The 21,829-nt window shown below is 50.6% G+C and overlaps 12 protein-coding genes across 12 annotated transcripts; 4 read left to right on the forward strand and 8 right to left on the reverse strand.

Moving 5' to 3' along the window:
- Positions 1-126: 126 nt before the first annotated feature.
- N7537_002877 (aspartate--tRNA ligase MSD1) lies at positions 127-2,310 on the forward strand (the record flags this gene model as incomplete). Its single annotated transcript, XM_056893935.1, has 3 exons — positions 127-337; positions 417-1,132; positions 1,192-2,310. 3 exons carry the CDS (start codon positions 127-129, stop codon positions 2,308-2,310), a joined length of 2,046 nt encoding a protein of 681 aa, XP_056758930.1.
- Positions 2,311-3,333: 1,023 nt separating this feature from the next.
- On the forward strand, positions 3,334-4,978 carry N7537_002878 (uncharacterized protein; the record flags this gene model as incomplete). Its single annotated transcript, XM_056893936.1, has 4 exons — positions 3,334-3,565; positions 3,627-3,820; positions 3,932-4,290; positions 4,603-4,978. The coding sequence occupies 4 exons, from the start codon at positions 3,334-3,336 to the stop codon at positions 4,976-4,978; spliced, it is 1,161 nt and encodes a 386-aa protein (XP_056758931.1).
- A 199-nt stretch (positions 4,979-5,177) lies between these two features.
- N7537_002879 (succinate:quinone oxidoreductase subunit C) lies at positions 5,178-5,917 on the forward strand (the record flags this gene model as incomplete). The annotated part of the gene is made up of 3 exons (XM_056893937.1): positions 5,178-5,220; positions 5,285-5,372; positions 5,452-5,917. The coding sequence occupies 3 exons, from the start codon at positions 5,178-5,180 to the stop codon at positions 5,915-5,917; spliced, it is 597 nt and encodes a 198-aa protein (XP_056758932.1).
- Positions 5,918-6,891: 974 nt separating this feature from the next.
- On the reverse strand, positions 6,892-8,493 carry cox10 (protoheme IX farnesyltransferase; the record flags this gene model as incomplete). Its single annotated transcript, XM_056893938.1, has 1 exon — positions 6,892-8,493. One exon carries the CDS (start codon positions 8,491-8,493, stop codon positions 6,892-6,894), a length of 1,602 nt encoding a protein of 533 aa, XP_056758933.1.
- A 163-nt stretch (positions 8,494-8,656) lies between these two features.
- N7537_002881 (putative monosaccharide-P-dolichol utilization protein) lies at positions 8,657-9,623 on the forward strand (the record flags this gene model as incomplete). Its single annotated transcript, XM_056893939.1, has 2 exons — positions 8,657-9,283; positions 9,354-9,623. The coding sequence occupies 2 exons, from the start codon at positions 8,657-8,659 to the stop codon at positions 9,621-9,623; spliced, it is 897 nt and encodes a 298-aa protein (XP_056758934.1).
- Positions 9,624-9,821: 198 nt separating this feature from the next.
- med8 (RNA polymerase II mediator complex subunit MED8) lies at positions 9,822-10,679 on the reverse strand (the record flags this gene model as incomplete). Its single annotated transcript, XM_056893940.1, has 2 exons — positions 9,822-10,440; positions 10,555-10,679. The coding sequence occupies 2 exons, from the start codon at positions 10,677-10,679 to the stop codon at positions 9,822-9,824; spliced, it is 744 nt and encodes a 247-aa protein (XP_056758935.1).
- A 1,004-nt stretch (positions 10,680-11,683) lies between these two features.
- N7537_002883 (uncharacterized protein) lies at positions 11,684-13,123 on the reverse strand (the record flags this gene model as incomplete). Its single annotated transcript, XM_056893941.1, has 3 exons — positions 12,755-13,123; positions 12,447-12,686; positions 11,684-12,360 (listed from the first exon to the last, which is right to left on the reverse strand). Exons 1-3 carry the CDS (start codon positions 13,050-13,052, stop codon positions 11,684-11,686), a joined length of 1,215 nt encoding a protein of 404 aa, XP_056758936.1. The 5' UTR covers positions 13,053-13,123.
- Positions 13,124-14,107: 984 nt separating this feature from the next.
- N7537_002884 (uncharacterized protein) lies at positions 14,108-15,007 on the reverse strand (the record flags this gene model as incomplete). Its single annotated transcript, XM_056893942.1, has 1 exon — positions 14,108-15,007. The coding sequence occupies one exon, from the start codon at positions 15,005-15,007 to the stop codon at positions 14,108-14,110; it is 900 nt and encodes a 299-aa protein (XP_056758937.1).
- A 1,021-nt stretch (positions 15,008-16,028) lies between these two features.
- On the reverse strand, positions 16,029-16,294 carry N7537_002885 (uncharacterized protein; the record flags this gene model as incomplete). Its single annotated transcript, XM_056893943.1, has 2 exons — positions 16,029-16,169; positions 16,235-16,294. 2 exons carry the CDS (start codon positions 16,292-16,294, stop codon positions 16,029-16,031), a joined length of 201 nt encoding a protein of 66 aa, XP_056758938.1.
- A 213-nt stretch (positions 16,295-16,507) lies between these two features.
- On the reverse strand, positions 16,508-17,320 carry N7537_002886 (uncharacterized protein; the record flags this gene model as incomplete). Its single annotated transcript, XM_056893944.1, has 2 exons — positions 16,508-17,166; positions 17,218-17,320. The coding sequence occupies 2 exons, from the start codon at positions 17,318-17,320 to the stop codon at positions 16,508-16,510; spliced, it is 762 nt and encodes a 253-aa protein (XP_056758939.1).
- An 894-nt stretch (positions 17,321-18,214) lies between these two features.
- On the reverse strand, positions 18,215-19,606 carry N7537_002887 (uncharacterized protein; the record flags this gene model as incomplete). Its single annotated transcript, XM_056893945.1, has 4 exons — positions 18,215-19,141; positions 19,201-19,344; positions 19,406-19,507; positions 19,568-19,606. 4 exons carry the CDS (start codon positions 19,604-19,606, stop codon positions 18,215-18,217), a joined length of 1,212 nt encoding a protein of 403 aa, XP_056758940.1.
- Positions 19,607-20,059: 453 nt separating this feature from the next.
- N7537_002888 (uncharacterized protein) lies at positions 20,060-20,920 on the reverse strand (the record flags this gene model as incomplete). Its single annotated transcript, XM_056893946.1, has 1 exon — positions 20,060-20,920. The coding sequence occupies one exon, from the start codon at positions 20,918-20,920 to the stop codon at positions 20,060-20,062; it is 861 nt and encodes a 286-aa protein (XP_056758941.1).
- Positions 20,921-21,829: the final 909 nt, after the last annotated feature.

The following is a 21,829-nucleotide window of genomic DNA, read 5'->3' on the forward strand; positions in this document are numbered from 1 at the left end:
TATTTCTGCGGGCGCTAGTCCGCTTCTAGGGCGGGGTGGTTTTCTGCCGGTTCTAATGGTCAGATTGTCCGGGCATGACTCGCTTTCTTCTGGTTTGGCTGCAATTGCATTCGCGACAATTGAAATATGCCAATTGCTGCCGTGCAGCTCCGCTCTTTGCGGTTGAGATCTAGCTACATCGAAATCTCGAATCTTCTGCGCGGTCGATCCGTTGCTTCGCCGAGACAATGTTATATGCCCGTTCAGACTCCGCGGCAGTTCCATGCTCGGGCTTGCTTGCGACAGGGGGAGCCTCCTAAACAGCTTCCTGCTTTTCTGGAAGCGTACAAGCGGGCTGGTATGTGGATAGACTCTGCGGAAAAGCTTGACTTTCCCATAGTTTGAGATGGCTGTGGCTAACACATGATGCTCTACAGTGGACTTCCCACCTGCCACCCACGACTTCGAAACGTTCTTCACACAGGCTGAGCCAAACACAGAAGTAGTGCTACATGGATACCTTGGAAACCGCGCAGATCTGTCCAAGAAACTTTCCTTCGTGCGCCTATCCGATCCCACCCTACAACACAGCCTACAAGTTGTAGCATTCGCCAAGAACGATGCCTTCGAGCAGCTAAAGACCGTGAACGCAAACAGCCCCGTGGCTGTGCGCGGGACAGTTCAAAAGAAAAAGACCAAGCCATCAGAGGGGGAGAATACACCAGCCCAAGACCAATGGGAGCTCGCATTGGAAGAAATTCACCCGCTCAACGACTTCCCCAAGGACTTAATCATGACACCTGAAACGGTCTTCCCACCTGAGCAACGTTACCTCCAGCTGCGCTCGGATGCGGAGCTGCGTGAAGCACTGCGCTTCCGTGCCCGCGCTCACAATATTTGCAAAAAAGAGCTGGAGCAGTGTCGTCCGCCGTTCGTAGAGATTGAGACTCCGCTGCTGTTCAAGTCTACCCCGGAAGGCGCACGGGAGTTCATTGTGCCTACACGGAGGGAAGGGCTGGCTTATGCGTTGCCGCAGAGCCCGCAGCAGTATAAGCAGATTCTCATGGCTAGTGGTTTGCCAAGGTATTATCAGTTTGCGCGCTGCTTCCGGGATGAAGATTTGCGTGCGGATCGTCAGCCCGAGTTTACTCAGGTATGGACTTCTATTGTTTGGTTGGGTGATGGTGATATAAGCTAATTGGATATCTACAGCTTGATATGGAGATGTCTTTCGCGACAGGCGACGACGTCATGCGCACCGTGGAAGGGGTCATTCGCCAACTTTGGTCATCATTGATGAAGGATCCTGCCCCGGAGGGCCCATTCCGCAAAGTCCCCTACCAGGAAGTCATGGCCAAATATGGATCTGACAAGCCGGACACGAGATACGGAATGGAAATCATTCGACTTGATCATGTTCTCCCCGTGGATCTAGTCGGCAAGATTTCTGGCCTTACTAATCCCATCGTGGAGGCTTTCAAGCTTGAAGGAAATAACAACGATCCCGCTGAGACCCACAAGTTCATCACCGAGTTCCTCGACTCCCCGGCAGGTGCGCCGTTCAACAATAACCCAGACGGCGGCCCAGGCGTTTTCATCTACAATGGCAAGCAGCCGCTTTGCGGACTACAGCCCTTCGGCTTCGAAGCCGCCGAGCAAGTCGAGGAACTACTAGACCCTGACCACGGTGACCTGATCGTTCTGCAGGCACGCCCCCGTGCTCCTTTCTCCGGGGGTTCAACCCCCGTTGGCGATCTACGCCGTGCACTACACGCAGCCTCGGTCTCAGCAGGTTTCAAGCCCGCCGCGACCGGATTCGACTTCCTCTGGGTCGTCGACTTCCCCCTCTTCTCTCCCTCCGTAGACTCAGAGCCAGGTCAGGGCGGCGCCGCAGGCTTCTCCTCCACACACCACCCCTTTACCGCACCCAAGACCCCCACCGATGTCGATCTCCTCCTCACAGACCCCACCAAGGCGGTAGCTGACCACTACGACCTCGTCGTGAACGGCGTCGAGCTTGGCGGTGGTAGTCGTCGTATCCACGACGCAGCAGTGCAAGAATTCATCTTCCGTGATATTCTGAAAATGCCAGCTGAGCGGTTGACCGACTTCTCGCATCTGCTCGATGCCCTCCGCTCTGGCTGTCCGCCGCATGCGGGTCTTGCGCTGGGCTTTGACAGACTTGTCGCTGTTATGCTCGGTAAGGAATCCGTACGTGATGTGATCGCTTTCCCGAAAACTGGTAAGGGGGGCGATGATGCCATGGTTGGTGCCCCGAGCCCCATGACCGAGGAGGCATTGAAGACGTACCATCTACAGTTGAGGACGTAGATATTGGCTAGCGCCACTAGCGATTGTATATCACTTTGTCCTTGTGGACTATACATTTTGTACTATATCGATGGACTATACTCCGTACCCGGTTTTCATTAGCATTTGTCTAGGAAAACCCTACAATTCTCTTCGCAGCATCGACTAGACCAAACCACGTGCAACATACACCGTACTTTGTCCAGTCATATCAGGGGTCTAACTTCTTAGTGGACTACGATACCTGAGACATGCCAGAGCCACACCCCTGAGCATCGCCCGGTTCCCACTGAGAGTTCAGGAACGCCCTGGTACGATTCCTGCGAGGACTATTCTCCACACTTCTGGACCTTTTTTTAGGGCTGGTCTCGGCCGATTTGGAGTTCAACGGCTAAATTGCCCGATTGAGTACTGATAGACCCATTTTTGAGAACATCCCCAATCCTGGGTCCTTGGAAGGTTTGGTCGGCTTCATTTAACTCAAACCCCAAAATCCCTGTGTCTCATGACTTTTGTGGTAGATCTGTCATATCTTCAGATATATTACATGGATATACGAAAATAGATACATCAGCTGAAGACGATTTAGAAATGATTGTATGAACTAGAATACCTATGTATACCTATGTTAAGAGACAATTTGACCTTTCTAACTGATCTTCACGTTCAGATCCGAATACAGAAACCCGGGAGAGCCCGGGATCCATTCAAGATCTCTGGTAGGGCTACTCCGTGTGTTCTCCAACGATCGGGACTAAAAAAATTAGTATATCCCCCACAACAGGGGGGTCCAAGGATGAAACAGGATCTCGTTTCACTAAATTTTTAGTTTCAGACGTTCCCCAATATACTATCCTTCCGAGGTTAACCCGAATCCAAGTACCGAACAAGTCAACAAATACAAGTATATAAGAATGAATCATTCCTCTCGAGTGGGTTGTATCCCCATTCATTCACTCTAATCCCACATTCATACACTATTTTACACTGCAGAGCTGGTCTCTCAAATCCATTCTTTGACAAATATAATTCCCTCGTTTCAACATGAAGTCTACGACCATCCTCGCCTTGGCTAGCATTGCCATTGCAGCTCCCACCCGCACCATCGAGAACCGCCAGCTGTCCGGTCTCGGTTCCAGCACTGGGACCAGCAGTGGCCTGGATGCCTGGAAGTCTCTCATCCCAGGAGCTTCGGGGTCTAGCAGCAGCTCCGATGCCTCTAGCTCAGACACCTCGTTAGGCAGTGGACTCAGTGGACTCAGTATCCCCGGTTTGGGTAATATCCCCCTTACCAAGCTACTACATCTGAGAACGCAATGCTAACAGTTAACTTCTAGGCTCGGGCTCTTCCACCGAAAATGGCGTGACCCAGAATTCCGGCTGCAAGGAGTACACATTCATCTTTGCGCGCGGAACTACCGAGACGGGTAACATGGGCACGGTCATTGGACCCCCTCTTGCCAAGCAGTTGAACTCCCTGACTAGCGACAAGGTCACCGTCCAGGGCGTGGATTATCCCGCGGACGCAGCGGTATGAGAACCCCTTCCTTTCCTTATCTTCAGTATTTGACTTGGCGTTGCTTTGTGTACTCCTGTCAAGATCATCAAACCAGATCTGTCAACTAACACTCCATTCGAACAGGGCAACGCAATGATGGGCGCATCTGGCGGTCCCACCATGGCTAAGCTCGTCAAGCAGGCTCTTAGCCAGTGCCCTAAGACCAAGGTCTTGTTGGGCGGATACTCCCAGGGTGCCATGGTCGTCCACAATGCTGCCAACAGCCTCACTGCCGACCAGATTACCGCTGCCGTTCTTTTCGGTGACCCACTCAAGACTCAGAGTGTCGGTAAGGTTGCCGATGGTAAGGTCAAGGAGTTCTGTCACCTTGGTGACCCTGTCTGCCTCAACGGTGCAAATGGCATGGCGCACCTTACTTACGGCACTGACGCTGAGGCGGCTGCGAAGTTTTTGATTGAAGCTGCTGGTGGTTCTACTTCTTCGTAGGTTAATGTCTGTGGTTGTCTGTGGTTGTCTGTGGTGGTGATGATGTGGAGTGGATGGGTTCGAGTAATATGTGGGATAATGTAGGAGAACTAATATCAATACATTCACCAATCGGGAGTTCTGTTTCAATGAGTACATGTATTGTCTAACCGTAGAAGCGTCCGGTGTTCCAGACCAACGTGCAACACTGCGGGGAAGCTTGACGACAAGAAGCGTAGCGGTTTACAACCTTTGACAATCACTATAATCTAAGAATGCAGTCTGTCCAGGTTGGCGAGCGAGTCTGTGTGCCTTCGGCAATAACCCAGACCGACCGCAGAACGGAGCGTTTGCGCAGTACATCGCCGCGCCCCGGCCGGCTTTGACTATGCTTCGCCGACCTGCGGCCACGATATCCGGGAATTTAACCACACACGCCGACACGCCGAGCTTCGCGCTCGGTTGCATCATCGATCTCCCCTCGATGAGTATCTGCTACAAGGCAACGGCCGCGATGGGGACCAGTATCTGAGCCTGGAGCCGTTTCCCTTGCCCATCAGCATCGAGTCGAGCCACCCAGGATTCAAGGGCGTCATTGGCGGCTTGGACGCCGTGCACAAAGGCGAAGTTGCTTGGGTTAACCCTGCGCTATCACACCGAGGAACACACAAACTACCTAACTACCTAATACCTACGCACCCGTAATGCAAGGTCTCGGCCGGACCGCTACAAGACCGACAAGACCGACAAGACCGGACAATTCATGCCAGCGAGGGTCAAACAACGCTAGGCTGTCTGCCCCTGCAATGCTCTTTCTCTGTCCTTTTTTTCCTTTCCATTCTCTCCTTTCCCAACTTTCTCTGTCTCTCTCTGTTCCTCGTGAGGAATCCACATCCCATCCACCATGGCGGGCTCCACCCAAAAGAATATGATGTTAACGCAGAAGGGTGAGTCTTCTGTTGTATCCGTTCTTTTCGTTACGTTCGATGTCAGCTGACAAGCAGCCCGCAGCGTCGTCCATGTTCAATCGACGCCGTGCCACAGTAGCATCCCCGCCTATTACGCCGGTCATGGGTCTGGCGTGGCAACAACAAGTTCGGTATGCCATACACAAGATTTAGAATAACATGTTGTTATTGTTGGGAGATATGTATTGACCGATGCGACTTTCCCTCCAGGATGCAGACTACGAACCCCATTACGACACCACTGAGGGTGATCACGGCGGAATCCGCCCAAGAAGGACTCGCTAACCAACGCCTACGGCGGCCTGTGGCGCCTCATCTGTCCATCTATAAATGGCAGGTTCACTCGGTCAGCTCCGCCATGGAGCGAAACACGGGACTTCTCCTCGCCGGCGGCCTGTATCTCTTCGGCACCTCCTACCTGGTGGCTCCCTGGCTCGGTTGGGATCTGTCCTCGGCCGCCCTCGTCGCGGCCTTTGGCTCTTTACCGGTGGCCGCCAATGTCGCCCTCAAGTTCTTCGTCGCCTGGCCCTTCACCTTCCATCTCTTTAATGGCATCCGGTATCTTGTCTCCTCCACTGGATACACGCTGAATAGTAAGTCTCAGTTTATCAAGATCGCATGGGCGGTCGTCGGCTCATCGGCTTCGGCGGCCGTTGGCTTGGTGGCTTATGGTTAAGGGAGGGGCCATTCAGGGAAAGTTCACTCCCTAGATACGTGTTTCAAAGAGAAGAGTGGTCATTCCGTACATGTAGTCAAAGAGGATTATACAAATTCTAGACAGGCTTTTGTAGCAAAACTGAGGCGAGAAGTACGCGGCTGGCATCTAACTATTTGCTTTTAGAAGTATTTTTGGCCACCTTGGAATATCATGTCCGGAAAGAAATAGAGAAGAGACAACAGCAAAAGAATAGAGAACTAATCTCTCAGCCAAAGCCCGAACAATTACGTACCCTAAGGAGATTCTATGGTGTCACTGTGTGGGCGAATGGAAATGCTTGAGTTACAGGTCAGGCTGTAAAAGACTAGGAGAGTTTTGGTCATATTATATAGCCTTATACGGTCATCAAACTAGTTTTTTGATTAGGCTATAGAGAAAGCATGGCAGATAATAGTCTAGAAGTGGTGTATTCTGGAGAGGAAGCAATCAATACGGAAATATATTTCAGAAGTTGAGCAGGGCCTTCGAACTTCACGTATAGAATATATATAAAAACAATGATATCTCTGAAGCTTCGATATCCCAAAGCCAAATTGTTAACCCACTGCCCAATATCCCCTCTACCAAATCCAGTTTCGAGGGTGTCGTTGCCACTCACCATATTCTTTGACAGCTACGTCTCTGGATTTTCAATGGACATGCCTCTATCAAAACTGGATCAGCAACCGTATTGGAAGTCGTCACATCCAATCCAGGAGAGTGAGACGGCAGAAAATTGAAGTTGATAGGCGCGACCGCGGCCTAAATCTGGTACATGCAGCTACATATAGGAGACGGGTGTTATACAAACAAAAAAAAGAAACGCCACTCCAAACCGCTGTATAAGACAAAATCCCAGAAGAAAAAGGTGGTTCGAATGAACAAGGTGAGGTAACTCAGTGAGAAGAAAGAAACTGGAAGGTATCCAGCACGAGGGACTTGTAGTTCAAAGCTCATGCAGTGGACAAAGTACTTGTCCGGGTTGATGGAGCACGGGATGATGCAGCATCTTGGAGTTTAGCCTTCTCGCCTTCCAACTCTTCTTCGCCCTCGTAGTAGAGATACTCCTCATCCTCTTCATCGGCTTGCCCGAATATATTCCTCCAAACGCCATCCCAGAGACCCTTCTTAGTCACTAGGCCGCCGACTAGGAGAATAGGCAGTTGCCAGATACTGGCCCAGAAGAGGCCACGTGCAGTGCCATTCGCACCCTGGTGTTGATAGAAACGGTATGCCTCGCGGACTAGCCAGCCATTGGCGAAAGTGCTACCGACAAGGAAACCATGTCCGACCACATTGACCCACCAGAGACCAATGGAGATGGGGAACATCATAATAGAGTAGCGCAGAGCAACCCGGGCATTGCGAGCTGGGTTCACCCAGCACAGCATCCTGTAGCCGGCTGCTTTGTACTCATCCCGGATCAGGTGGGACAAGGCGTTGAAGTGGGGGAATTGCCAGGCGAATAAGATTGCACCGAGTAGCCATCCTCCAATGCTCTCTTCGCTGAAGAGCATGTCGCGCCATGTGTCATGACCAATTGTCGCTGTCTGGCCTGCTGCAGCGATCCATCCCATGAGCGGTGGGATACCACCCACCACCGCGCCAACCCAGGTATTGATTACGTGGACTCGCTTCAATGGTGTGTATACAAAAGCATATAGGAAGATATTGGTAGCGGATAGAGCGGTAGTTGTCGGGTTGGTCCCGACATAAAGGAGCGAGAGGCCCGTGATGGCGGTGCCAATCGCGAAGAGCAGAGCTCCCCGACGCGAGACAAGTCCGCGCACAATAGGACGATTACGCGTCCGGGACATAAGTGCGTCGAATTTCGGTTCGAACATCATGTTCAGTGTATTGGCGCTGCAGCAAGACAGGAAGGTGCCCACCGTCAGGTATATAAAGGTCAGGGTCGAGGTCGAAAGTGTGGGGAGTGGGGTCATGGCCGGGTCGAGGGTGAGCAGGGACGAAATTGGATACATCCCGTATGCAGTGGTGGTGGTGAGTACGACCAAGAAGGACAGTCGCGGTTTCGTCAGGGCGAAATATGCAGCCAACCTGCGGCGGAGGGAGGTAGTGGGGAGTGTGGATGAGAAGTTCGACAATTGCGCCGAGGCATCAAGCGGGAGGCTGGGTTCTGGTTGTCCGGTTGAATTGATTTCCTCCTTCAAGCGCTTCCGTCGACGATGTGGCAGTTCCTCTGGTGTTGCTTCTGTCGCAATCGCGGCGGACGATGCTGTTGCAGTCGAATTGACTTGACTGACGTCCTGATCGCTGGGAGATGAAGCGGTTGATTTGCTTTTCGTATTGGAGGACGCAAGTGAAGACAGCAAGCCACCTTTATTGTTTGACCCGTCGTAGAATCGATTGGCCGAGAAATATGATTTGTGGAATACTGAAGGGGACTGGTCATCCGCAGTCCCGGTCCGCCGTTTCGAGGATGATAGGAACCCCCGAATGCCCTCGGGGCGCACATAACGAGGCCCAAAGAGACATTGTGAGCACACAAGCGCCTCTCGAGGCCTCCGTAGAATGGATGGCCGCAGAGGGATCATGGCGGGTCGGTCATGCAGAAGGAAGAAAAGTGGACGAGCGAAGTTGAATTTCCCCGGTGGTGCACGGGCCACATCCGTTCACTTTGGAATGTCAACAAATTGTTCTTCGTGACATTGCCTAATCCAACACTGCTCTCTCTTTTTCTGATCATTTGCATTCATTATGGATACCATTCAGAACACAGTGATTACACCTCTTCAGCCATATTTGGCGCCTATTGTCTCGGCTATCCCCGAGCCAGTACATGATGCCGTTGTGTCCTTGATTGGAAAGTCTTGCCACGGCGCACTGTTGGTCGATCTCGATGTCACTAAGGACCCTGCTTGCACATCACTCGCCATCTCCAAGGCCCTTGGCATTGCCATCGTCGGTGCCAGTGCAGTCGTCAAAATTCCGCAGATTCTGAAGCTGATTAACTCCCGCTCCTCTGCCGGTGTCTCATTCGTCTCTTACGCCCTCGAAACCGCTAGCTTGCTCATCACTCTCTCGTACAGCGTGCGCAACCAGTTCCCATTCAGCACCTATGGTGAGACCGCTCTCATCGCCGTCCAGGATATCGCTATCGGTGTCCTGGTCCTGAACTATGCCGGACGCTCCGCCGCTGCGGCGGCTTTCATCGCTGTCGTAGCTGCCAGTGTTTATGCGCTGTTGTTCGACCAGACCCTTGTGGATGCGCAGACCATGGCCTACCTTCAGGCTGGTGCAGGTGCTTTGGGTGTTGCTAGCAAGGCGCCTCAAATCTACACTATCTGGCGCGAGGGAGGAACCGGACAGCTTAGTGCATTCACGGTATGATTTTCTTTACCTTCTAACGTGATCCCAGTTCAAATACTAATTGTTTTTTTCTTCTTTTAATTAGGTGTTCAACTATCTCATCGGATCCCTGTCCCGAATCTTCACGACCCTCCAGGAAGTTGATGACCAGTTTATCCTCTACGGATTCATTGGCGGCTTCTCCCTCAATGTGATCCTCGCGATCCAGATGCTCTGGTACTGGAACGCCCCGGCGCCCAAGCAGAAGGCCGCCGCCCCTCGCCCAAAGGCAGTTGAGAAGGCACCATCAGCTCAGAGCACGGGAGCGTCTCCCAGACCTAGCGTGAAGACACCCACCACGCGCCGCCGGGGTTAGATAGCTCAGCGATTGCTTCCCTTCGCTTTTTCCGGGTTTGGTTAAAATAGTAATAATGCCGTCCGTTTTGGAACCATGCAATTGTAGAAACGAGCTACGAGAAGTTGTATTCATGGGAAAAACCGTGGACCAAGTAGAATCGTAAACGCAGGCCACATGTCCTGAGTCAAGACTATCCAGTCTCTAGAGATCGCAAGACTACGGCATGCGCCCAGTAGTCATATGTCTCAAAATAAGATCCAACGGCACAAACGGCTGCACGGGATGCGGGTGATGAGGAGCAATATTGTACTCCAACTCAGCAGCACCAGGCTTCCGATGAACACCAACAACATCCATCTCCTCCGCATCCCCCTCCTCGCCATCACTTTCCTCTTCGGACCCATCATCATCCTCCAACTGCCTCCTCAACCCAGTAACAACATTCTCAATCCCAGCCTCGCGCTCCTCAAGCGTAAAATTCCCACCCCAATTCCTCCGCCGCGCTTCCTGGTTCGCCTCGAGCGGCGCCCATTCCCACAGCTCCGCGAGTTGTGCTTCGCTCAGCGGTTTGTGCGCGGCATCAGGGTCGGAGAAATTAGACTGTGCTGCGGCGGGCTCTGTACCGGCTGCACGACCGCGCGCAACCCAGTCTTCGACACGGGGATCGAGTTTTGTGCGGAGGAGTTGTTCGAGGGTGTTTGCTTGTGTTCGGCCTGGGTATTCTGGGCCTGGGTAGGCGACTAGGTTGGAGAGGAGGTCGCGTTGGTCGGAGAGTTGGTCGGAGACGCTGATGAGGTTGTTGGAGATGATGCTTGCTTGGGATTGAAGGGAGGTCCTGCAGGGGTTTTTTTTTGGTTAGTTTGATAGGTTTGATTACTTATTGCCTTGGTGCATTTGGCTGCTTAGGTCTGGGAATGGGATTGGTTGGCGGAGATGGTAGAGCTCTTACCAGGGCGGAAGAGGGTCGCTTTGGTTTAGACTTGCGATCAGCGAGCCTAGTGAGCGAGTGAGCTGCACGAGACGCTGCCGTGATTGTTCGAGGACTTTAATTTGTTCTTGGGTTAGGTTGGACATGGCTGGTTGAAAGATGGAAGGTCAAAGAGCTCTCCAATGTGAGGGGAAGAGATAAAAGTGTAGATCAACGGCGGAGAACCTGAGAGCCCTCCAGTTGACCTCTCTTACCCCAATTTTTTTCAATTTTGTTTCCAAACACTATATTTCTAGTCCAATTGGAACTCTTTGGTTTATTTATTCTATATCAAAACAATGTACCTAAGTGCACAAGTGACAGTGCTCAAGTTAAACAACCCATACCGCTAAGCACTCAGCACCAAGCCCTCCAACACCTCCAACCCCCCATAATCAAACCCAGAAAATGACACCACAGTCTACAAATCCAAGAAATCCAAAAATAACCTCAAGGTCGGCCATCACATCTCCCATTGGACCCTTAGACCCTTGGCGGTGCGTGCTGAAACGCCTGCAGAACGGCCGACCAATCTGCAGCGACGCTGGACCATAAAAGCCCGTCGCCCAGAGGTTCTATAGCCGATGATCTCGTATTATCTGACAGTTTGGCTTGCGTAGGTTTTGCTTGTCCCGTTGTTGGCATTGCTGGGCGGCTTGTCAATGTTATTTTCGGATCTGTGTGGTATGTGTGTGTGTATATTTAGATCGTAGAGGGGTGAGGATTGATACATAAGTCCTCCTGCCGCCCTTTCTGGTGATGTTGGATGCTGTTCTTTGGTCTTCTGTCTTCTTCTCACTGTTCTATTTTAAGTACTATGTTGTATTTTACTGAGAATCTTTGGGTGCTGAACACTTGTTTCTCCATTTGGCTATTGACTATACTATATACGCCAAAGATATGCAGACATTGCAAGATGTCGGGGATATATTGACGCGATGGAGCAGAATAACTCCGTAAAACAATAACCCAAACGCCGTCAACAATGAGGTGAGCTGATATCCTGATCTCATTACATCCAAGCCACAAACTGACTCTGCTATCCACAGACATTTCATCAATGCTATACAGCAACAAGGTAAACACAACTAGGTACAAGTTGTCACAACAGTCACTGCCACTGCTGGGGGTTCTTTTGATCTGGATCAAAGGTCTGAGGGTGAACAGGTACCTGACCATGCTGACCCTTTTGGTCCGGCTCAAAGATCTGAGTGTGAGCAGGGACCTGACCATGCTGCTGCTGGTGCTGCTGCTGGTACTGCTGCTGAGGAGATTCCTCAATAATATCCTGCGAAAAGCCCGACTTATCCTGCCCCTGGAAGTGCTGCTGGTACTGTTGGTTTTGATAATGTTGGTCCTGGTGGCCATACGCAAGCTCTTGTCCACGGCCATCATTATCAACAAAGCCAAACCCAGACCCGTGTCCATACCCGCCAGAGTTATACATCTGTTGCTCGGCCCAGGCTTGCTGCTGCTGCGCGCTGGTCAGCGATGCCCCGTTCCAATGGTTGTACGGGTTAACCGCGTGGCGGTTCCGACGGGTCTTCTTGCGTCGGTGCCGGATGAAGAAGAAGCAACATAACGCGAGCGACGAGACCAGGATTAGGAATCCTACGATTGGCACGGCGATCACCACTCCCAGGTCCAATTTTGAGATTTTGGAAACGGGCGTTGTGAGAGAGAGACTTGAGGGGAGGAGGGATTGGGTGAAGATTCTTGTTGGGGCTATGTCGAATGCCTTGCCCGTTACTGTCTTGAAATGGCAGTTGTAGCGGATGGACTCGAGGACTGGATTTGGAGCATGGTTAGTTGTGGTTTTCTTTGGATTTGCTAATATCATATGCACACAGGAATGGATTGCAGGGCATACGTACAGTTTGCCATGTACACCTGGGTGGTTGTCAGATTGTAGCAGAACTCGCAGGTGTTGACGACATTATCTGCGAACGACGGGGCGTCACACCACGAGTCCAAATTCGATGTGTCTGGGGTTTCAATGTTGGTTTCGACTGCTACACGCACGCCATCGCATGCGACTGGGCACGGTGACGAGACATTTGAGATTGAGTCTGGAGATCCAAACACACAGGTCGAAAAAGCGTAGCGCAGGTTATCTGGTTGAATTGGTTAGATCGGAGCGACAAACCGCAATCTGCGATCTTTGGAAGGTGGTACGACATACAGAGTCCCCAGTTCACATCCGACTCTCCAGTGTTCGCATCGTTGAACTTGCTGTCCAACTGGCAGGAGATACATTTTTGGAAACCTTTCCCTACTGAGGATTGATTGTATGATTGATCCAAACACGCAATCTCGGAAGATGTAGTGTTGGCCGTTGTACCACACACATCTGTACAGGGCGAACCCGGTGTGGTTTTCAATCCGAAAACCACAGGAGCTGGGCTATGCAGCAAAATCGCAGCCAGGACAAAAGCCAGCATCCTGGAGGACCTTAAACTTCCGTCACTTAGCCCGAGCATGATGAGCCGGAGTGAACAGAAAGTTCAACAGCTTTTCTGTTCTTACAGCGACCGCCAAGGAGGTGGATGAGAGTAGGCAGAGTGCCGGATAAAATGATCTCACGTTCGCATGAGAAACGGTAAATGTAACTTAGGATTGTGAGTTCTTTTTCTCGGGGCGGGAAAGCTTCTTTTTTTCACTGCGAGCAGCTCTCGCTCAGTTCCGTTTGGATGTGACGACTAGGTGGAGTGATTTAGTCGAAAGAGCTCACAGGACAGGGAAGTACTGCACAATCCAAGCACCTGAAAAGCTACTAATGCTTGGGCGAGGGAACGGAAAGGATGCGCCGGTCGAATCAAGCACATTCTTTTGCTCCCAGCATTGGTCCTCGGCGCTTAGAGAACGCCATCTACAGGCTGGTTGGTGACTGCACTCTGACTGGGGAATCGAGGAACGGTTGGTGGGGATGGAGTGATCGCCCCGTCATCCTGCTTCTAGTGGATATGCTGCAGGAGTACAGAGTGTGATGGGCTCTGAGGCTTGATTGGTGAGTGGTGGTTGTGACTGTGATACCGTCTGCATAATGCACGGACGGGCGCATGTTCACCCCCCCCCTCATCTGAGTGAAGTCGCAAAATCCGGTCAGGGCTTGTTGGAAACGGGTGTCGGCATCCCTCGACTGGAAAAAGAGCAAAAAAGAAAATATTTGAAGTTTTGATCTGCCAAGGGATCCCCCCTCTTGCTAGGGCCGGGAGAAGAGGGGACTCGGGATTTTGAAAAGATCCAAGTATACCCGTACTCTGTACTCGGTATAGACATAAAAGGTACAGATGTACAACATAGATTTCATTGATATTCGGTTCAAATAATTGTATGAAATAACTCAAATTGCAAATAAAACCGCCATAATGCAAAATAAACAAAATTAATAAATAAAATTGAGGCAAATCCAGTCCAACGGGCGACCACAGGTCTTCCGAACAAGACTGATTCGAACAAGATTGATTGGTTACGCCCAAAAGAGAAAAGTTACCACCAATAGACTTCTAGTTGAACATAGTTTGTTCGGGACATATCAACCATAGAGCTCATCGTAGGAAGGCACCATTTCCTGTCGAGGCGCAGGCTCAGGTTCCCGCTGTTTTGTACGGGGAGGGTATCTTTTCTCGAAGGGAGGTTGCTTTGGGGTATTGTATGCAGCGCGAGGTGTAGAGGGGGGCATAGAGGGAGCAGAGATAGAGGATGCAGTGGTGAAGCTGGTTCGTCTCGAGTTGGTGCCACCAGATATAGATGCCGTGGGTTCTGTTGCACAGCTTTGGAAGCTGCAACGGCGCATGCGTGAAGTCACAGCGAGCGGAGGAGATATGGCTGGGATATCGAAATCTTCGGGATCGTCGCGTGTTGTGTGCGACATATCTCCCATGCCGTATTCTCGAGGGCTTAATTCAATTCGTGGGCCCAGAGTATCTCGTTCTTCCTCTTCTTCGTCGCATGACTCATCGGTAGTGCATTCGTCATTGATGAAAGAGCTTGAGGGTCGGCGATTTGGCCCATGCCTGAGATCGCCAAGGCCGAGTCCTTGACCTGGTGGTGTGTGAGATGGCGGGGTGTGTGTATCTCTATCTCCCACACGACGCCGTATGTTTTGGTCGAAATATCCTGTAGGGAAGGATGGAGTGTCTCCCACTTGGTGTTCTCGGGTGGCTGTGCTTCGCGATCGTCTGCTCGAGGTGCCAGAGATCGGCTGGCGTAATGGGCCACCCGGGAGATATTGTTGATTTTCTTCAGACTGTATGCCTGCCGTCGCTGGTGCATTCGTGACAAAACCAGAAGTTTGATCCCACTGATTCCAGGACCCTTGCGTGGGATAGGTGATAGAAACATCACCCCAGCGAGAGTGGAGTTCTGTGGACACTCTGCGCTTCCTTTTGAACTTCTTCATAAAAGTCGCCATGGCCTTCAACCAATTCTTCATGGGAGCTTGAGGGGCGGCGCGTTCAGGGTTCAAATTTAGCAAAGGGAGGACAAATCACTCCCTAGTGCGGTGCTCATCTCAGAACTTATCAACCTCCCCACAGAGAGCATGGGTTCTCTCCCCAGGGCGACAAGTCAAGCGCAGCAGACGAACAAAGAGAGATAATGACAATGTGGCCAGGCAGATAGATCGCCTGCATGTGTTGAAGTTATATCAAAACGAGTCGTCCATGGAGGCACACTAGCCAACCACTGCATATCCGTTGGCAACCAAGAAGAGAGAAGATCTTCCGAATGAAGTGCCTGACGGGGATGGGGTTAGTAGCCAACTGACCCAGCGAGTGATTAGAGACCCGGGACTGAACCCGGTGGTCTGGTACAACCCCTCTACTGGTGGCCCCGGTGGCGGAATCTAAGAATCGAGACAATGCTGCATCTCACAGAAACAGCAGCGCCTCGGGGAAGAAAAAGAAAATCAGCGAAATGCAGGGCTAACAGTTGACCGGCTCAAGGTCCAGGCGGGTCGCCGAAAATGAGAGGCTCCCATAACTGCATCGTAGGTAAAAAAAATGCATGTGGGAGGGGTAGTTGAGATCCCTGTTCCCCTTGGTCATTCTCAGCGAGATATTTAGTTGCGAGGTGCGGCGCAGTCAACTTGCGTGGACAAATTGACGCGGGTCGGCCATAGGTTGCATATAGTGTGTCTGTATCAACGGCGTCCTCGTCGTCCGTCGTCTTGGCATGGCGCTTGTCTAGGGATCTGCACACACAAGAACAAAGACCCTCGATATGATGATCGGATTTGGGGCTAGACAATTTGAGTGGCAGATTTATCTCCTGAATTCAGGGATCACGATGCAACAATGGAGGTGATAGTGACATTGAGGCAGCTTCTTCTTGACCAGTCATTTGCTAGTATCGACGAGGAAGAAAAAATACCAGGTGAAAGACAGGGATCAAAAGAGGGGGTTGCCCCCCTCTCAAGGCGTAAAAAGTGCGAGAAGGCGTAAAAAAGCACTGTTTCACTGTGACGCATCTGAATCCCTGCAACGAAGTGGAGTGGAGGGATCAATATTCATGGTCGAGTTAGCGTAAATGTAGTGTGCAAAGTAGACAAGGTACCTCAAAGAATGTGCACTTCCTAAAAGAGGAATTATTAGAGACTAGGATCTTAGGAATGATCAAATTGAGGCGTTTGAGCCGGGGATATTCCGGTAGATGTACGTACTGTAGGCGCCGAGAGGGTGTGAAAGGGGAAATTGCCGGGATGATCGATATTGGAGATCATAGCACAGACCAGGTGTCTGTCAATCTACCAAGTATTTTACTATGAGAATTAGAGCGTTTTCACCGGTTAATGAAGGTTGATTTTCGAAAACTTGAATAAATCAAAATGTAACAAATAACAAATAACCACCCCAGTCACATTTTCCGGAAAAGAAAGCGCCATGTCGTGATAGTCGTAAAAACAAGAAAACAAGCCCAAGCCACTGTCACAATCTCAACGGAAATTGGTGATCAGCCGCGACAGAACGGGTTTAGGTTGTTTTGGGACGGCCTGGGCCGAAGGCATTGGCTCAGATGCACTCCTTTCTCTCCTATCCCTCCTGTCCCTGCGTTCCTGTCTGTTCGACTCCGGTGGAGGTGGTATAGCTGCCTGGCGCCTCGACCTATTTGGAATAGCCACAGGACCAATTGGCGGCCCATGGTCAACCATTGAAACCGGCCGGGAGGTTGCTAGCCTGGCGTCACCGTAGTGAACTGCGCTCAAGCGGGAAGAGGGACCGGGGTGTGGATTGGCATGATTGGTGGGGTTATAGGTATAGGTGTGGGCGTTAATATCGCCCACCATGGAGGTTGGCCGAATAGGTTGATACCGTGACGGATCATATGTTGGCAATGTGGGGTATGCCGGGGGTTGATCGTATGAAGGCCGAGACAGTTGCTGTTGGTACTGTTCCGCGTGCTGGGCCTGGCGACTGTAGTCCGGCGCAAAGGAGGATAAGGGCCGGGGTTGGGAGTGGAGACCCCTGGATGTGCCTAGTTCGTCCGTTTTATAGGCTGGTGGTGGTTCAAGAGGAGAGAAGTCTTCGGAATGTTGGGCATTTCTTCTTCTGGCCCGTTCTTTTCGTGAGAAGAGGTATAGTAAGCTTCCAGTCACTGGTTTAGGTTAGCTTTCTTTCTGGGCGGGTTGCGGCTCGGGCTGCATACTTGCTAGGAAGATGAGGCTGCCAGCTATCGCGCCAATGATAATCACGGGGGTCCGAGAAGAGTAGTTATCAGAGCGGGGGTCAAGAGAAGAATTAATTGACATAGCCCAATATTTAAGGGTAATTCAACGGGGATGTGTTTGCCGGGAGGACAACCAGGATATAGATATTCAAAGTAAACAAAGAACTGAAGTCAAGACGGATTTGACCTCCACGATCTTGTATTAAGACCAGAAAGACTTTAGAATTGAGCCTCAATTCTGTGGATGCTAACAACAACCCATGCTCTGAAACTGCGAGGATATAGATATATAAGACCCTGAAACGGGATCAACGAAGCTTAGTGCCAACCTGACACACGGTCCCTGTTTCAAAGATATTTTGAGCTCGCGGGGGAAAATAAAGATAGTATCACTTAACTATAGATAGATTTGCCCAAAGGCGACAAAATTAGCCAGCATTAGTTCAATTAACCTGCATAAGCGGCGGGCTAGAACCTCGTAAATGCACCCTAATTTCTAAATTAAACCTGCTGCATCTGTGAACAAATCATGTTCATGCATTTGCCGTCGCCAACAATGTTGTTGTACGTTAACCGGTTCGTCCAAAGCGCTTGGCAATCAGCAAATGATATCCCCCGATTAATCCAACACCACAGCACAGAGCTGTATATAATGAAAAGGCTATCACCGCTTGTTCACCCAGGATTATGAAAGATCTACAAGATGTGATGAGTGTTGATCAGCTGTCAGTGCTCTGATATGGTCCTCTTCTACCCATTTTTGATTCGACGGGTTGCTCACCAGATATGGAAACCGTCACACCAAATCTAAGACAGCGCAAGCCCTACTTCAATCTTCCAATCCCCGATTTGCAAACTACAAGTACAAGTATTCTCTTTTTTTTAATTTCATACAATTTATACCCTTTGTCTCTATTCCCTTCCTCGCAAAATGACTCACTAAAAACCCCCCCACCCGAGCCTCTTCCAACCACTTTTACTCCGCATATGCCCGATAAACCGCCATGCCCTTGTCAGTCACAAAGTCCAACGCAATTCCCTGCCCCACAAAGAAAACATATCCCTCCTTTAACTCAGCGGTCTGATTACCAGGGAATTTCATCTGACCGTCACCTTTGGTAACAATCATCAAACTCGGCCCAAGAATGGCCTTGTGTGTCTCACTCTCCCCAGCCCCAAGTGTAGTACACAGCACTGAGAATTCACTGATAGGCGGTGCATAGACATCCGTCTTGCCATTCAGGCCCTTGTCACTCTTTCTACGCGGCAGCAGCGCATCCTGCGCATTATGTGGTACAAAACTCAAAGCCTGTCCGAACAACTCAACGCTGTCGCGGTCTGCAGCCGGACAGAACCCTGTGTTGATGACATTGTCTGAGCGCGCCATGCACTCCACGATATCGCCTTCCAGGTAGGCGTGAATGCTGTCTGCGGGGACGAAGACGGAATCTCCCGGGCCTAGGGTCATGTAGTTCATCAGCAGGGCGGCGACTAAGTTTCCGTTGTCGCCTTCGCCGTATTGCTTTGCTAGACGGCTAAGTAGGTTGGGGATATAGGTGTGTGCGCCGAACTGGGATTCGGGGATGGCTTGTAGATCTTTCATTGTCTGTGCGACTTCTTTGGGTGGGGCACTCAGTAGAGCCTTGCATACTTGGCGCAGGGTTTCGTCGTTAAATTGTCCGGATTCGGGGATGTATCTTGCTAGGTGGTTCAACTCGAACAGCGCTTGGATGTCTTTCAGGGGCTTCCAGCCAGCGAAGAGCTCGAATTTGGACAGGGCGATTGCAATCTCTGGCTTGTGCATTGTGTCGCCATACTTGTCGGGATGTTCTTTGTGTAGTTGTGCGGCGAGCTTCAGGTCTGGATGGATTTGTAGGGGCAGCGCTTTGCTAAAAGATAGAATCTAGATCAATGTTAGTTTATCTATGTGCCCACACACTAATTCTTGGCTTTTGGGCTTGCCTTTGGCAGAAATGGAATCTCTGGACCCCATCGGTCGTGAACGGACTTGCCCACTAGCTCGGGATGCTTCTTCAGGTACTCGCCGAGGTGTTCGCCCGTGGAAAGTAGATAGGATGGGTTTGAAGGGTACGTGCCCAGCCACATCTATTCAAAAGGTCAACATGACTGTACTTATAGTAGCCAATAACTCTGACGAGAAGCTTACCTCGGAATAATGCTTGGAGTGGTCAATTGCTGCATTGTTTGGCGTTTTAGACCATAGCTGCGCAGCAATCGACTCTTTTCCTTTTTTCCCCCAGTCGTCGTTCTGTTAATCCAGGGTAAATAATTAGTATTGACGTAAAATATATAGGCAGAATATACTTGCCTTGACACCACACCGAAGTTGGACTACTGCGTCTACCATCGCGGTCACAATGGTATTGAGATAACGAGCTCGCTATTGTCAGTGTTCAATATTTAATGTTCAACTCGCAATTAAATTGCTTCAGACCGCCGCTCTTATGTGGAATTTTCTATTGGCTGGGGCAAAAGACGTTGATATGCTGTCATAGTGATATACTCAGGTCGAAACTTGAATTCCATGACGGAATGGGGGGAAATCCACCAATTGGAATGCTATGAAGAAGTGCTTGAGTTGCATGCCACTGGGCCAATGATAAATTCCAAGGTTGAACGGATATTACCCAAACTTTTAGCTAAATTCAGCAAAGCTACTGTAGAGTGAATAGTGAAAAAGTAAATAAATGGTTTCATTCTGAGGCGTTATTGAAAGGCCAATAACCACCAAAAACACCCAACACCGGGCAATGATGCTCAATAAAATCAAAATGTAACGACCGAAATACACATAGACCCATTACTCATAGAGATCATCAGGATCAGGAACCATAGCCAATGTCATAGGCTTCGAGATCGAAGAGGCCCTCTTACTATCAGCCGCAACAAAAGGCGACGTCCGCCGTCTAGGTGGCAGCCCATAATTTCGCCTAGAACCGTCCGAGCTATCACGAAAGCTAGTAGAGTGCAAACTGCGACGGTCATCCTCCTGATAGGTGCTCCGGACAGGAGGAGCGTAATGATCGCGATCGCGACCGCCGTATCGCCGGTCACTAGACTCAGACAACGAGCCCCGCCGCGAGTGAGAGCTGCGGGCCGAGTTGACAGATTGGCTGCGCGGAGTCTCAGCGCCCGAGCTCTGGAGGTACCGTCCGTTGGTCGGAATGTACTTGAAGCGATTGCTGGGATGAGTGTTGTTTTCGACTACTTCGGAGGTGTAGTCCTGTTGAATTGGTCGATATGCAAACTCAGTTCGCTTTTGCTCGGAGCGCCGGGCGTCTCTTTCCGACTGTGATTCGCCCCGCAGTTGTTTCGGACGCGAGGCGAGGCGCACTGAGAGCCGACCCGGTCGCAGGCTTCCAAGGGAGAGTGAGCTGCGCCGCGAGACTGTTGAGGCTTCGCTGCAGACGCTTCTGGCGTCGTCGTCTTGGTCCTCTTCTTTCACTGGGCGGGGATTCCGGCGGTCTTGCGGAGAGCAGTCCGGCACGTAACCTGGCCCGTAGGTTGATCTCTCTTTGGCGGGTCGATGGGGGTTGTCGTATTGATTCCACGAGCCGTCTGTGGGCACGGAGATGGACACATCCCCCCATCGAGCATGGAGAGGTTTTGAAGAGTCCGACTTGCGGAAGAGAGATAGAGGTCCGTTGACGATTCCCGCCATGATATCTGTAAGATTTTTGTGTGATATCGACTTGTATCACTCTGATATCACCCCAAAGGAGAAGCAAAAGGTGACATCCGTTTAACGGGGGGGAGTAATAATCGAGCGGGGGAATTATAGGACAGGGTTGGTATTAATGCGTTCTAATGAGAACCAGCAAACAACCGGTGACGAGGACCAGCGGATAAGTCCCCAAGTTGGCAGAGTAACGGGATTCGGGTGGCCCTTCTGCAATGATCCAGAAACAAACAGGTGGCTAAGGCCGCGGATTGGATAGTAGCCAGGATGACGATAAACAAGGGTCTCGAGAGACAATGGAGGGGTCGCTAATGAACTGAATCCTTGTAAACAGGCAGGCTAGAAAATAACAAAAGAAAGCAAATCAAAAGCAAATCAAATCAAGTGGGAGTCCGCCAGGGACTTTGGTCAAGCCAGTCTGAAACTGAGAGAGAAAGACCCTTCATTTCAGCGGAAGGCGTCCGGATATAAAGCTTGGTCTCAGAACGGGGACAGTCTAAGACCACTCTAAGAGATGTGTAAAGCGCTTTGTGTCAGTCGGAGATCTCATTGTAGCTGTTGACACCGACCAATAGGGCGTAAGCCTTACCGCCGAGAGGTGATGCAGAGATCTACACTCTGCGCTTGACAGGGGGACTTGTTCAAATGTTCCTTAATTAGTTCGCATATCGGCCACTTTGGGTCTTAAAATAGATGTCAATTAGCTCCAATTTACATTCCCTACTTGCAGCTTGCATAATGTACCTTTGGGAAGTATTCATCCACTTCACATGTTTTGTATCTCTTTTTTAATCTCTATCTTGACTATTTTACAAAATATATTGTGTTTTTATCTTGGTTAGATTCTATTTGCCAGTTTCTGTTTGGTGTCTTTTGTGTTGTTCTCATCTT

This window comes from Penicillium hordei, assembly GCF_028827395.1.
Source record: "Penicillium hordei strain IBT 12815 chromosome Unknown utg000001l_segment0_segment0, whole genome shotgun sequence".
In the NCBI taxonomy this organism is placed as follows: domain Eukaryota; kingdom Fungi; phylum Ascomycota; class Eurotiomycetes; order Eurotiales; family Aspergillaceae; genus Penicillium; species Penicillium hordei.